Source organism: Giraffa tippelskirchi, chromosome 10 (assembly GCF_054371585.1).
Source record: "Giraffa tippelskirchi isolate mGirTip1 chromosome 10, T2T-mGirTip1v1.2.pri, whole genome shotgun sequence".
Taxonomy (NCBI): Eukaryota; Metazoa; Chordata; class Mammalia; order Artiodactyla; family Giraffidae; genus Giraffa; species Giraffa tippelskirchi.
In genome coordinates this window covers 125549025-125564195 of record NC_137284.1, presented here as the reverse complement: position 1 = coordinate 125564195, position 15171 = coordinate 125549025, and the positions used below count along the sequence as shown (strand labels likewise).

Below are 15171 nucleotides of genomic sequence, written 5' to 3'. Positions count from 1 at the left end.
CTTACTACAGTACTGCAGTATGTCTGAATTCAGAATAACCCCAACAGTGGCCAGAGTTACATACTTTATAACACACATATGTACACACACACACAAATACAGAAAGGAAAGTCTTTGGCAGGTTTATGATGCCTTAAAGCTTCCCAATATCAATATTTCAAATTGTCCCTTTGTTTGTTACTCCAGGAGGTTTTTACACGCTGAGGCAATGCATCATAGTAAGATGACTGAGAGGTATGCCTTTGTTTTGTTTTTGGACCTCAGGTGCATAGACTTGGTTTAATCATAATTCTTGTGTCACTCATCATTGGTCCATGCATGGCTCTCTTTTATTCTTTTAGTCACTTAATTAGTTATTTTAAATGATGTTATAAGCAGCCATGAACTTACCGAGTAAAAGCTCGAACCTTGACAATAACTTACTTTACTCATATCGTATCCTCTCCGCCCATGACCTATCCCCCTTGCCTTCCTCCACTGGAGGTAACCATCATCCCTGTTTTCTTTTGTATATACTTTTTGTTGCCATCTAAATGTACTCATAAAAAGTTATATTTTGCAATTTTAGTTGCTTTTAATTTTATGAAAGTGTCATGCTGTTTGTAATCTTTTGGGAATGACTTTTTTTTTAACTTAATATTATATTGCTAAGATTCGACAATATTGTTGCATATGCCTTTATTTTATAACATGAGGTAAAACTGTGAAAGAGGACGTGTGAAAGAACTTTCTGAACATGCAGGCCCTTCTCAAAGATCAGTTTTAGGAAAGTGGACACATGGATGTGGAACTTGTAGAACAATTTCAGGTGTACTCCATCAGAAAATCTTGTATCCCTAGAGGTAAACATATCCAGGTTGAAGACTAGGTTGGGGCTGCTTAAGGGAATTTATAGATATTCTGGGCAAGTTTATTAACCTTTCCAAGCCTCAATTTTCTTATCTTTAAAATAGATATCATAGTAACTTCCCATTGGATTTTTTATTAGGGTAAGAAGAAAATATTTATAAATCAAATATTTATGTCTTTCTTAAGCAAAAGTTATTCTTTATTGTTGTGAATTCTGTGAAATTACACAAAAAAGTTGTTTCAGAATTGTGGATAACTTTGATAGTTGCTAGTTATTCAAAACTCAATGATAAGTATAAGCGATAAGCCTGGATTACAATCTGTTTTTGAAACTCCTCTTTAGCATCAGTTTAATTCTAGAGCATTTGATTATAGAAGCAAATAAGAGGATATCAAAAAGTAAAAAGCTTGTACTAGAAAGTTTTTCACAAACATTATGTCCTAGCCTCTGTTACTTTTTAATTCTGTGTCTATTTTCTGCAAGTGGCATATTTTTCACCTTTTTTTCATGTCCTATTCAGTGTATAATGTACAGTGTGAGAAGTGGCTTTAAAAGATTGCACCAAAGATAATAGTAACCTACTTCTATGAACATTTACTCTTCATTCATAGTTTTAATAAGTTATTATTCATTGATTATACAGAAGCCACAGAAAAACAGTTTGTCTGTATCAGACACGTGGATGATTTGTGTTGGAGGAGTTTATAAGACCTCTGTGTGAAATCTTCAAGAAAACTTGTAGGGAAGTGGGGGTGGCAGCTTTGGTTCTGTATATTAGCTGTATATTTGCTGTATATTAGCAGACGCTAAGTATTAGCATTTTGTTGTTGTTGTTAAGAGATGCCATTGACAAACAATTTAATACTTTTTTCCCCCAGCCTTCCATTATGGCAAGATTGTCATGAGTTATGGAGTAAAAAAAGAAGACGACAGAAGCAGATGGGCATGACTGATGATGTTTCCACAATTAAAGCCCCCAGAAAGGACTTGTCTCTGGGCATGGATGACAGCAGAACTAGCACACCTCAGAGCGTGCTGCCATCTTCACAGCTGAAATCTCAGGGCAACTCGAATGTAGCACCTGGTCAGTAATACTTCATGGGTTGGTTTGCTTCACATTGTTTTGTGGTTGCCATTAACTATATTGCTGTAGTGTTAAATCTCTTGTGCTTTAAAGTTGAGCACTGAATTTGACATTTCCTTATAATTTGATTGTGCTAGTACAGATGTTTCACTGCTATAGCAACATAATATTAAGCACTCTCAAGGTAAGATTTTTTTATAAACTGTATCAAATTACATATGATTAGTGATTGGTCAGATTTCTCTACTGTTTCCCTTGGTACAAGAGTCAGTAGATCTTTTACTAACACTATTTTTTGAGGCTCCTCGTTCAGTGTCTGTGGATGCTTCTAAGGAGGAAGAAGAAAGATATAAGAAAACAGCCAGAAATCATACTAAAAGCTCTTTCACACCGTTTATAATGTCCTCAGGTCACTTTTAAAATATTTCCCACTCTGTTACAGAATCTCAAAGACTGGAATCTGACATTGTGTCCAAAATGATTTGAAGTATGATAAAGAAGGGTATTTTGAGGAAGTTAAATTTTTTCCTCTGATTCAATCTGTTACAAGAGTAAACTTTTTTATGAGAAACCAATCTCTTCAGTGTTGTTAGAAGTGTTTTTTCTCTCTTTTAGTTAACAACTTTAAAAAAAAAATTGAATCCACTCCCTCATTTTGCCTCAAGAATCCAGAAAACTTTCACTTTAATATTTTTATGAAGACAGAGATGATAAAAAATAAATACATGTGTGTGTAGTATTTTATTAAACATGAAAAATAGCCCAACACTTATTAAGAGATGAGTAACTATTGACCGATGAGTTACTTGATTAAAACAGATGTGTGGATCAGATTGAACTTTTTGTGGTTAAGTATAAATATAAAGTAGACTAGCTGAGAAAGCTTGAGGAAGATTACCTTTAATACTTTCTCATGTAATCTACAAGCTTAGACTTGACCTTAGTCGTACTACATAAAGTGTTAATGTTACTTTAGAAACCAAAATTAATTACTTGTTTTTCAGAAGTATTCTTCAGAGTTTCTTGAAATAGTGAATTCCCCTTGTACATGAAAATACTTGATATTTGTAGCTTAGGAGAAAACACCTTTGTTGTAGAAAGTGACGGCTATCTCTATCAAGTTCAATATCATTTCTCTTCATGTATAAAATAGTAAAACTTGGAGAAAGACAAAAGAGAAGCAACAGAAGTTTTCTTGGTTTGTGTCACTTGTTTTATGTACCATCTATTACTAAAAAAAGCTTTGAGATGATTATAAGTAATTTGGATGGTGGCCACTTGTCCCAGGTAATAGTTGTCATGTTCCTTAAGAAAAATACCAGGTCTTTATTTCTACTTCTCTTCATGGAACTGATGTCCTTATTCCACTGGCAAGTCTAGTGGAATAGAAGATAGTTATTGCACTCTATTTTAGCTGATTAAAAATGAAATCTGGGCTCATTTTGTATTATTTCTTAGCTCTACATATTTACAACTCTGTTAATGGTAGAGTTTCATTTTTTTTTTCTTCCTCTCTTTCTTTATTCAAACTGTCGCTATTATTCTAGTTTTTTGAAATAGGAATGGATCTTCTTAGCTCCGTTTTTTTACATCATCAGTAAGTGTCATGAAATAAAAATGTCCCTTCTGTAGATGAAACACGATAGTTAAAGTGTACTCTGAGCTCACATGGAGACTGCATCTGCTAATAGAGAAATGAAAGGGAAAATGAGGAAAACTAGCTCTTAGTGGGTAGCAAACGAGCATAATTCCTTACTAATACCTGCAGATCATAAGAACTCGCAAGAATTTGTTTTTAGTTAATCTAAAAAAATACTAAGAAATAACAAATATCTAAAATAATGTAAAGAGAATATATTAAAAATAGAATTAATCATCACCTTTTCATCTTAGAATTCTATTAGTCTGTCATCTGTGGTTATAGAAATTGCTTATCAGTATCTGTATTATCACTTAATGTATATAGTATTATGTACAGGGCCTTCGTGTTACGTATGACTCAGATAAGTTTGCATAAGAACCTGTAGAAACCATCACAAGTCTAAACAGAAAATTAGAAAAAGACAGTCTGTTTTATAGGTGATGAGTTAATGCCATGTTATATGTAAATAGGCTTCCCTGATGTCTCAGTGGGTAAAGAATCTGCCTGCAATGCAAGAGACGCAGGAGATACGGGTTTGATCCCTAGGTAGGGAAGATCCCCTGGAGTCAGAAATGGCAACCCACTCCAGTATTCTTGCCTGAAAAATCCCATGGACTGAGGAACCCACTGGGTAACAGTCCAAAGGGTTGCAAAAAGTTGGACACAACTGAGTGACTAAGCACACACATATATATGTACATGATACGCATGCTTCTGTAGAAGTTCCTAATTTATCCAGAGGGCTTAACTTTAAGTAAAAGCAATTTGAGTGAAAGACATTATATCAGACAGTCTATAAAACCTCAGTTTGAATTTACTGCAAAGATAAGGTTAGGTTCTTAAAAAAGAAGCATTATTTTAGATGAGCAGTATAGTGAATGGTTGAAAGTTCAGACTCTGGAGTCAGAATATCTGGGTTCAAATCTCATTTCTGCCACTTACAGAGTTTGTGACCTTAAGCAAGTTATTTTAGTCTCTCTGGATGCCAGTTTCTTCTTCAGTTTTGTTTTTGTTTTTTTTTTTTTTAAAAGTGGGGCCAGTAATTAAGCATGCCTTATACGGTTGTTGTGAGGAATAAAGGATATGCTCAGAGAGTAACCTGAAATTGTAGCTGTCATCATCACCAGTGCCCATTCACAGGTGCGGTTTCCTGGTCATGTCTATAGTATGGGCTTCTAATGCTGGTCTTGATTTTCCATTTGAAGTATTTACCCTTAAAGATAATTTATTCAAAATGGGCTGCAGTTCTTTTTCTTTTTTGTTTTAACTTACATGCACTTAACATCTTAAATGTACATGAAATTGAACTAGAATAAGATTCCCTTTTCACAGTATTTCTTAAACACTGTCCCACACATGTACATTTTAATATGGTAATACAGAGGCATTTTGTGGGGAGGGGGAGCTGTGAATTATGGCAATTCTAACCAATACAAATTTTGTCTTTAGTAAAAACAGGCCCTGGACAGCAGTTAAACCACAGTGAATTGGCAATTCTGCTAAACCTACTACAGTCTAAAACAAGTGTTAATATGGCTGATTTTGTCCAAGTGTTGAACATTAAGGTAAACTCTGAGACTCAGCAGCAGCTAAATAAAATAAACCTTCCTGCTGGAATTTTGGCAACAGGTGAAAAACAGACAGATCCATCAACACCACAACAGGAGTCTTCGAAACCATTGGGAGGAATTCAGCCTTCTTCTCAGAACATGCAGCCTAAAGTGGAGCCTGATGCGGCCCAGGCGGCTGTGCAGAGCGCATTTGCGGTTCTGTTGACTCAGTTAATAAAGGCTCAGCAGTCAAAGCAGAAAGACGTGCTTCTGGAAGAGAGGGAAAATGGATCGGGACACGAAGCACCATTACAGCTCCGGCCGCCTCCAGAACCTAGCACGCCGGCGTCGGGTGAGTGTGCAGACAGCAGACCACGGACCCTGCTGCTATCGCTCTCTTTTCTTGCTGTTGATGATTATCTGTAATGGGTATTGTTTAGCTTTGCTAGCAGATGTCCTGAAAATACTCAGGTTACTGGTTATAGGTTGGTTTCTTAGTCTGTATATTCCTCGGAATTGATTCTTTAATTGTCTGTGGGTAGTAGAACTCATATGAATGCTGTAGTTATTTTTCATGTAATCTATGCTAAAAAAGTAATCTTTTACTCCAGTTATAACTGGATGATTGACCAAAGCAGAAACTTTACATACATAGTAGCTTTTTTTCAAGCCATAGATAGGTACATTTGAGGTGACTTTTAAAAGTCAAATACAATAAAATTTTTCTGTCACCATAAACTCAAATGGTAGCAGGCAATGTTAGTACTTACATACACGTTTTTATTTTTCATTTGACTTTTGGGTGGTTTTTGTTTGTTTGAGTTTTTGGTTGGTTGGTTGTTTTTTTGCCAGAGATGGAACTTCTTATGCCATTTAGGAAACATTGAGTATTCTGAAGATTTTGTTTTCCATGGTAACTTTCAGCTCTCTTTTTTGCTTTGTTTCACTTAGGGCAAGATGACCTGATCCAGCACCAAGATATGAGGCTACTGGAGCTCACACCAGAACCGGACCGGCCTCGTATTCTGCCTCCCGATCAGCGACCTCCAGAACCTCCAGAACCCCCGCCAGTCACTGAAGAAGATCTAGATTACCGGACAGAAAACCAGCATGCACCCACCACTAGTTCTTCGCTAACTGACCCTCACGCCGGAGTCAAAGCAGCCCTGTTACAGCTCCTGGCTCAGCATCAGCCCCAGGATGACCCCAAAAGAGAAAGTGGTATTGATTACCAAGCAGGAGATACTTATGTACCTTCTTCAGACTACAAGGACAATTTTGGATCCTCTTCTTTCTCTTCTGCTCCTTATGTTAGCAATGACGGTCTTGGAAGTGCTTCTGCTCCACCATTGGAACGACGTAGCTTCATGGGAAACTCAGATATTCAGTCCTTGGATAACTACAGTACTACTTCATCTCATTCTGGTGGTCCACCTCAGCCTTCTGCCTTTTCCGAGTCATTTCCCAGTTCGGTAGCTGGATACGGAGACATTTACCTCAATACAGGTCCCATGTTGTTTAGTGGAGACAAGGACCATAGATTTGAATATAGCCATGGCCCCATTGCAGTGCTGGCAAACAGCAGTGACCCTTCCACAGGGCCAGAGAGTACTCATCCTTTGCCAGCAAAGATGCACAACTTTAACTATGGTGGTAACTTACAGGAAAACCCAGGTGGCCACAGCCTCATGCATGGACAGACCTGGACTTCTCCTGCCCAAGGACCTGGGTATTCACAAGGATACAGGGGACACATTAGCACATCAGCTGGCAGAGGTCGAGGCAGAGGGTTACCATACTGAGTATCTGTTTTTCCTCAGGCACATCATTTTTATCTGGAAAGACTTTTCTAGCTGCAATTTAAAGCAGCAATCCAAGAGACTTGAATAATATTAATTCAACAACAGCTTTATTTTTATGTGGAAAAGGGTCTTGCATACAATAGTTAAAAAAAAAAGACAAAAAAAAACCTTTGCTTAAATTCATGCTGTTCTAAAACCTAGATCTATTGATTGTACATCTTCACAAATTCTAGTTAACGATTTTATTTTGTATTCTTGCAGTTTTAAGTGGATGCTAATCTTAGGGACATAAAAGTCTTTTATGGCCCTCTGGCAGATCTTCTGAACTATGCACATTTGTGCTTTTTTGTAAGTTTGGACCAACTTTTATGTAACAACCACCCAGCCCCTCCCCCCTCCAGTTTTACAACAATCAGAAAGGGCACTGATTTATTTGGTATTTTTCTTTTTACAAAGCTACCTTTAGTCAAAGGTCACTGTCAGTCTTTGCACCTGCTTTCAGTGTTATTGTGAAAGGTGTACTTTGTGCTCATTTCAGAAAATAAAACACAACCTTTCTCTTGATGCAACAGTTTTATATAAAAAAAAAATGGTCAACGTTATTTTTGTTTTATTTTGCAGATTATCATAGCCTAGCAAAATGCATTCAAACGAAATAGTGGGTTTTATATGAAAAATATGGGTGGGGTGGGGAGGGTAAGTAAGTGCCTTAACAGGTAAGCTTAAGGTCTGAAAAAGTAGTTAACCTTTACACCCATTTGTCTTCTAAAGGGAATCAATGTATTGTATTGAAGAGGCAGAGAGCTCTCAAGTGTCCAGGGGCTGCCTGTTCAGTTCCTGTTAGGTCCCTTCCGTCTACCTATCACACTTTCTCCTTTTCTTTGGGCTGTGTTACCTTCCAACACCACCTTCTCTTGACAGGGGAGTGAAAGCAGAGAATAAAAGTCCAGCCCCCATCTGCACCTTCTGTTACTTCTGAGAAAAATTTCTAAAAAGTTTTGTCATTTAAATGGTGGAAAGTAATAGCTAAATGAGCATTTTAGAGTATTGTTTTCTTTCAGGCTGGCACATTGTCCCTGTTTCCTTTTGTCATGGGTAATTGGAGGGCAATAGCAAAGAAACAAGGCTTAATAACAGAATTTGCATAATTCAGTTAAAGTTCATGGGGGCAGGGGTGGCAAACACCACTTTTTAAATTATATAATTGCCATTTAACACAAAGTTAACTCTGTTCACTTTACTGGTTAACTAGAAACATTGCCTAGATTGAATTTATTGAAGTAAAAAGAAAAAGTAGTGCAAAAAACCCTCTTATTCTCTCTCTCACTTTCTGTAAGGTTTACTACAACGTCTGCCACACCTAGAGTAACTTTATTTTAGTTCATTTTAGAATGATGGACTAACTCTTATTTAAACTGTAATGGTGTCAAGTCTTTTTGTGCACACTTAAACACATGTACCATTATAGTACCATTATAGTAATCCTAGAAAGGAACCAAAGGTAAATAACCAGTGTTTCCATTAGCACTAAATGCCAATTAACCATTTTGTTTTAATCGTTCTCCTGGTAACTTATTTTTTGATTGGAATCTTAAATTGGAACAACTGTTATTGAATGAATATTGCTCCAGTTCTAAAGTCAGTCTTTTAATCTTGTGCCCTCTATCTGACTTGTGAACCTTCATTTCAAAACAGTATATGGAAAGCATTATAGTTTGGTGACAATAAGATTATTTTAAAGTGAATAATTTACCATTTTACTGCTATAAAATGAGTTGATGTCAGTTGACCATTTTATCTTTTGATGGAATTTTTTTGTTGAGAAAGAAATGAATGAAAGAAAATTATTATGCTTTTATTTGAATATTGAATACTAACAACTTATACTAAAACTACATTGCAGGAAGTGAAGAAATATTTTGAAATTTAGCAAAATAGCTACAGTATTCAAGTATCTGGAATTTTAATATGGTGAGTCTTAGAGCTTTAGACTTTCCTATAAGTGACAGTATCTAAGTTATTCTTAATAGTCACACTTGATAATTCTGCTGACCATAGCAGCTAACCTAAAATTGAAGATATTTATGTGACATGAATAGCCTGTGTTTTAAAAATTAAATATTTTATATAAAATTGAATTGTGTTTGGATAGTTTTTCCTAACATTTCAGTTATATATTTATACTGGGAGAGCGGCTGGGAGGACAAGGAAATTGTTGCTTGAGGTTGAAAATTTGAACTACAGCTCCTGATACTACCCTAAGACGGCATTGATTGTGAGATACACTAGTTAGGAAAAATGTTGCCAATTAAACACAACTCAAGGCTAAGGTACTTCCTAAGTTCAGAGATGTTGTTATATGGAAGAAGGCTTCTTAAAATTGATGAAATATGGTAGTAAAAATCTTAATGCCTTCTTCCATATCATCTAATACTTCAGTAAATTTGGATTAATGAAAAGAGCAGGGCTATGAAATCAATAATTCTGTGTTGTAACTGCAGTAATCAGTATTCTTGAGTGAAACTGAAGGAGCATAAAATATTTTTGGGAAGAAACAGGTAAGTCAGATTGCAAATGAGATGAAAATATAAAAAATTGACCTACTAAAAGAAGAAAATGTTTATTATTTCCCATGTGAAATTCCCTTATGTATTTCTTGATCCAGCAGCTTTTTCTGCATGAAACTCAGTATGTTTCCCAAGTCTTCAATCCATTGTTTTTTGGAGAGTCCCAGTCATCCATGAAATTTTAAAAGACTGATGTTAAGGGTTTACTGATTAATAGTTTGTGGAATGTGAATTAGGATAGGGCTTTAGCTATGATTCAGAGCTTAACTCTATGTAAATATTCAGTGCCTACCAAGTGCCAGGTACTATTCTAGTACTTGGGGTACATCAATCAACATGAAAGGCTTTAAATAATACTTCCAGTGGACTGATAGTGAGCAGGAATATTTAAAAAGCGAAGTAGTAGTTGCAACTCTTCAGCTGTATCTAAATTACACATAAGTGAAAGTAAGAAAAATGTGTCTATGTAAAATTTTGAAGTCAAATAGAGACAAAGTTCTAGAAAAATAGAACAATTGGAAATTCAGTGATGAAAGCAAAATTTAAATTGGCTCTGACTAGTTTGGAGCTCAATTGGTAAGAAGTATCAAGATTTCTTAAGAAAAATAAAAGAAAAATGGCGTAAATGCTTCCAAACTAATCTTTCTGGTATTTGTGAGTTAAGGTTTTTTTGTATTTGGTATGGACTTAATCCAATTTTAGATGATTTTTCTCCCTAGGCTCCCTTACCTGGCCCCTGCCTTTCTTTAGGTAAAGCTGAAATATGAGATTTGAATAAAGATTCAGTGATTCCCTGGGTTAATGATTTTGATATTTTAAAAGTTTGAATAGGATGTCCCCAAAGTCTAAAATCTGGCCCATATCTTAACAGCTAAGAAAAATGAAATTTAGATGGATTACCAGGGTTGTTCTTAGCTATATCTAAATTCTTTAGTAAATGCTTCTTAATGAGAAAATTAACTGTTAAAATACTTTTGTTAAAATAATTAAATTTAAGATACTGAACAACTGTTTTAACAGATGACTTTAAAAAGTCAACTTAAAGGCCTCAGAAAAAATAGGCAAATAAAATTTTAGAAAACTTAGGAGCCTATAGAGACAGTTTTTTTTCATATAGTGATGGTCTTTAGAAGGGAGGTTCCTCATTTTCTTTTTTGAGACAATAGTTACCTGAATATCTAACAATTAGATAGTAAGACTGAATCTTTAAACTTTTCTGTTTGTAGGAGGAAGATCGGTACCAGCAGGCCTGCAAACATTGCTTTTAAATTCTTTCAAGTTTGTAATTCTTAAACTGTTTCTAGTGTAATTGAAAATAAGAGCTATTAAGAGAAAAGCTGTCGGGATTCAGTTGAAGGTGGGGAAAACAAAATTTTGATAATATTGGAAAGAACTTGCTCTTTGAATTATGTAGAAGGACATTTTGTGGGTTTTATTCCTTTCACCATATCAAATGTCCCATTAAAAAAGATTTTCTAATTGAAAATGCCACATTGAAAGTGAGGCTCTGTAGTGAATCACTTTATATTTTTCTCACAATTAAGTTAATTTGTTGTCAAGGTGTGGTTTTTTTGCAAGAATTTTTAGTAAAGTCTCGTAACTCCTAAATCTAATGTGTTTAATATAAGCCATTTGTTTAACAAAAGAAAAAAGACTGTATTTGATAGTCTGTAAATAAACTGCCCTAAAAATCCAGGCTATTTTTATCCTTGTTTTCTTCTTGCCTCATACACAGAATAGACTCAGAAATAAGCTTATCTGATGTGAAGAATATACCACTTGTTATAACCATTGTGTCATGTTTTACAGACAATACTTTAAACCTGGAACCCTTATTTTTTTTCCTTCTTATATATTTACATATTCAAAAATGTAGGAACACATACAGAGATAACCACTATTAATATTTTGCCTTTGATGGATATCTTTTCAAACAATGGGATTATACTTCCCATAGCTTTGTAATTAGTTTTCATTTAATATTTTGTGAAAATCCATCTGTCAGTAATTCAAGTCTACTCTCTTTTTAGTGATAATAAATTACTCCTTTATAGAATAACCATAACTTAACCATTCCTCATTGCTAGACACAAAATAGATAACTTTTCTGTTACAAATAACAATGTGAGGGGAAATCTACCTAAGTAGAAGCATACAAATGTACATAATTTCCTTGGAGTTGCTGGTGTGAATTGTACACATCTAAACTTTTGCTATGTCCACATTGCCCTCAGGAAAGGTTTGCAAGTTTCACATTCCTATTACTTTCTTTTTTCATTTAGCTATGCTGAGTATTTAAAATTTTTGAATCATCGCCAGTTTGACAGGTGAGAAGTCATTTTCATTTGTATTTCTTTGATTACTAGTGAAATTCAAATTCATGCTAACCGGGTGTCTTTTATTAAGTATTCATATGTTTAGTTATTAGGCATTTCTCCTTGTAGCTTGGAAGAGCTTTTTCTATAAAGAGGGTAGCCCTTTGTAAACTGTAACCTTAAAAATACTGTGTGGTGTATTTTGATAAAAATTTATTAATTATATGTAGTCAAGTCTATTCATCTTTTCCTTTTGGTTTCTTCTTAGAAAAGTTTACCCTAGTCCAAGGTTATTTTACTTTTTACACAATTTTATTTTACTCTCTGGCTTTCTGCTTTTACACTTAATTCTAAACTGTTCTTGTTAAATTGTTAAATCTTGTGAGGTAAAAGGTCCAACTTAATCTGAATGGCTGTACTAATTATGCCAACAGCTTTTGTTAAATAGTTTCATCCTATCCCTAGTTTTCAAATATCTGTCGTATTTGGGTCTGTTGCTGAGCTTTCAGTTATGTTCCACCTCTGATCTTTCTTTTCTGGTAGAAGTACCTATGTATTTTTTCTTCATAAACTGTGTGTAGCACCGATAGCAGGAAATAGTATTTGTTTTGAGACAGAAGATTATTAAATTGTCCCTTTTCCCCAAGCTTTGTCTATTTCTGCCGATTTTTTCTTGTTACTTTCAGAATCTCTTGACTCTCTTTCATCAGGCATCCTTTTAGGATTTTAACTAGAAACGTATCAGTAGTTTAAACTAGGGTTTTTGTTTGTTTGCTTGCTTTTCGCATGTTCCTCAAATTTCTGAAAATTTACTATGGTTTTGACTTGTTGGTTTTTTGAGTTCCAAAATTTGTTATTGCTTCTAGAAATGGGCTCTTCATATTGTTATGAATAATGTATTTTAAGCTAGTCTTCTTGTATGTGCTGTGCTCAGTCACGTCTGACTCTTTGCAGCCCCATGGACTGTTAGCCTGTAAGGCTCCTCCATCCATGAAATTTTCCAGGCAAGGATACTGAAGCTTCGAAGTTGCCATTTCCTACTCCAGGAGATCTTCCCAACCCAGGAATCAAACTTGCATTGGCAGGCAGATTTTTTACCACTAGCACTACCTGGGAAGCCACCTGCTTATATAGGAAAGCTGTCATTAAAAAAAACCCAAAAACTGGCCACATTAATTTTTTCTAGTTGATTGAATATGTTAATGGGCATCCTTATTTCTGATTTTATGAATGTATAATTTTTAGTATTTTACTCATGTATAATTTAAACTATAGATAAGAAATATTATGTTAATATTTATGAAACACATTTATCAGGATCAGATGTTCTTTTTTTCAATGCTTTTTCATTGTATTTTCTCCTTTGATCTGTTGATGACAGGCACCACTTAGTAGAATCTAATACTGAGCCATTCATTAGAAATACTGCTGTTTTCTGTTGACTAACCCTGTACTTATTATGAGAGGTAGGTCTGGTTTTAATTAACAGGTTTTGATAGTGTTACAGAATAAACTAGAAACTCATGTTTTATTTGATTTAGAATGGTTTATGTATCCTGAAGATGATTTTTTTTTTAAGTTGATGCTATTTTATTTATATACAGAAACACCTGACTTTTTTCTTGAAGGTAATTCTTTCACTATGTCTCTATTTCCTCATGTGTCCATTTTTTCAGGGTTCTATTTCTTGAGTAAACGTTGGTAATTTTCTTTTTTCTGGAATTCATCATATAGTCCATCTTATATTTAAAATTCTTTTAGCATATAGTTGCACTTAATAATCTCAGTGTTTTAAAAACATTGTCTATTACATTTCCTTTGTTTTTTCTCTTTCCTTGTTAGACTAGTTAGGATTTGCCCCATTCCACTTCTGTCCTCTCAGCACCAGGGAATAAAAATCTAATCATTTACCTTCTCATTTATTTTAGCATTGTGACTTTGATTCCTTTCTAATTCCCTTATTTATTACTACCTCTTCAGTTGAATAATTGACCATTTGTTTGTCTTCCTTCCAATTAAAAAAAAAAACATTTTAATCGTACAAATTCCCTGATTATTTCTTTACTTTCATCACATAGGTTAAGAATGTTGTGTTTTCATTGTTTTCTTAATATTTGATGGCTGCAAATGTGATTGCTTTTTTGATCCAAGGATTATTCTGAATAGTGCATTTCAATTCCAGGTCATTGGATATATATTTTTTTAATAACATATTTTCTAATATTACATATAGTCAGTATATGTAGCCTGCATTGGGGAGTTTATTAAGGATATCCTTTTAGCCTGCTAAGCAAACAAATATTGTAAATATTTCTTTAGAAAGTATGTCATTTGGTACAATTTTTCACATAAGAATTAATATCATTAAACACTGGTGAGATTCTCAACATCTTATTTCTCCAAGAGTGAGAAATGTAAAATAAATTCTTATAGTGCTATAATGTATTTTCCTTATATGTCTAATGCTTTTTTTTATATGTTCAGTGCTATATTCAGCACTAAATATTCAACACATGCATGTTCATAACTACTTAAACTTTATTCCATTTATTCAAGCTTCTGAAACATTTTGAATGCTACTAGGTCCAGTTAATTGGTCTGCTTGTCCTTTTTTTTTTTTAATGCTACCTTGCTGTCATTGTTTTTAATCTTTTGCTAAAACTGTTTTTTTTTCCTTTGTTAGAAATTTGTATTTTGAACCTTCTGTTGATTTGTAGTGTATACAGACTTTTCTTCTCAGCTTTAAGTATTTAAAAGACATAAACCTATTCCTTGAATGAAGAACTTCAGGAGTTATATAAGAGTTGTTATAGACTGTCTTTTATTAAAAGGTTGCCCAAAAGATGAATTACCATGACTGCCTTAGACCAGGATTGAAGCAATGTTGGAGAGTCACCTGTATTTAATTGATTTTTAAAAAGGCTGACAAAAATAAGAATCAGTATTCTTGGATGTTAAAAACATGATCGTATGGGCTGTAAAATAGAGTATCCACAGCTGAAGATCAAATTAGTGAGCCGGAATATCAACTGAGTGAGTTGAAAATGACCTTCTCTAAAATTCACTACTAAAGTTTAAAAGGAAAATTGAGAAATGGAGACTAAATCGAGATATCCCACTATTTATCTGGTAGCAGTTCCAAAAGTAGAGAATAGGGAAAATGGAGAGAAATAGAAAAAAATGTTCCAGAGTTGAAAAGACATGAATCTTCTATTAAAAGCCCATGGAATGCAAAGCACAGTTACGACGAGTCATACTTGAAATACATCAAAGCAATATCTCAGAATTCTAAATTTTATTAGAACTTCACATTTATTTATATTGAGAAAATAACAGATTGTAAAAGAAGCAGAATCAGACT

General features: G+C 34.3%; 1 protein-coding gene across 8 annotated transcripts in view; it reads left to right on the top strand.

Moving 5' to 3' along the window:
* The window catches only part of CDK13 (cyclin dependent kinase 13), a 120891-nt gene extending 109701 nt beyond the window's left edge, over positions 1–11190 (top strand). For 2 of the 8 annotated variants that reach the window (XM_081537405.1, XM_081537404.1), the window contains 3 exons: positions 1729–1934; positions 5206–5478; positions 6078–9061. In XM_081537405.1, the coding sequence (XP_081393531.1) occupies positions 1729–1934; positions 5206–5478; positions 6078–6928 (1330 nt within the window). In that variant the 3' untranslated portion in view covers positions 6929–9061. Of the gene's footprint in view, positions 1–1728; positions 1939–4607; positions 4717–5025; positions 5479–6077; positions 9062–10721 lie in introns of those variants that run through there. The other 6 variants (XR_014067743.1, XR_014067742.1, XR_014067744.1 and 3 more) reach the window with 6 other exon arrangements.
* The last annotated feature ends 3981 nt before the right edge of the window (positions 11191–15171 follow it).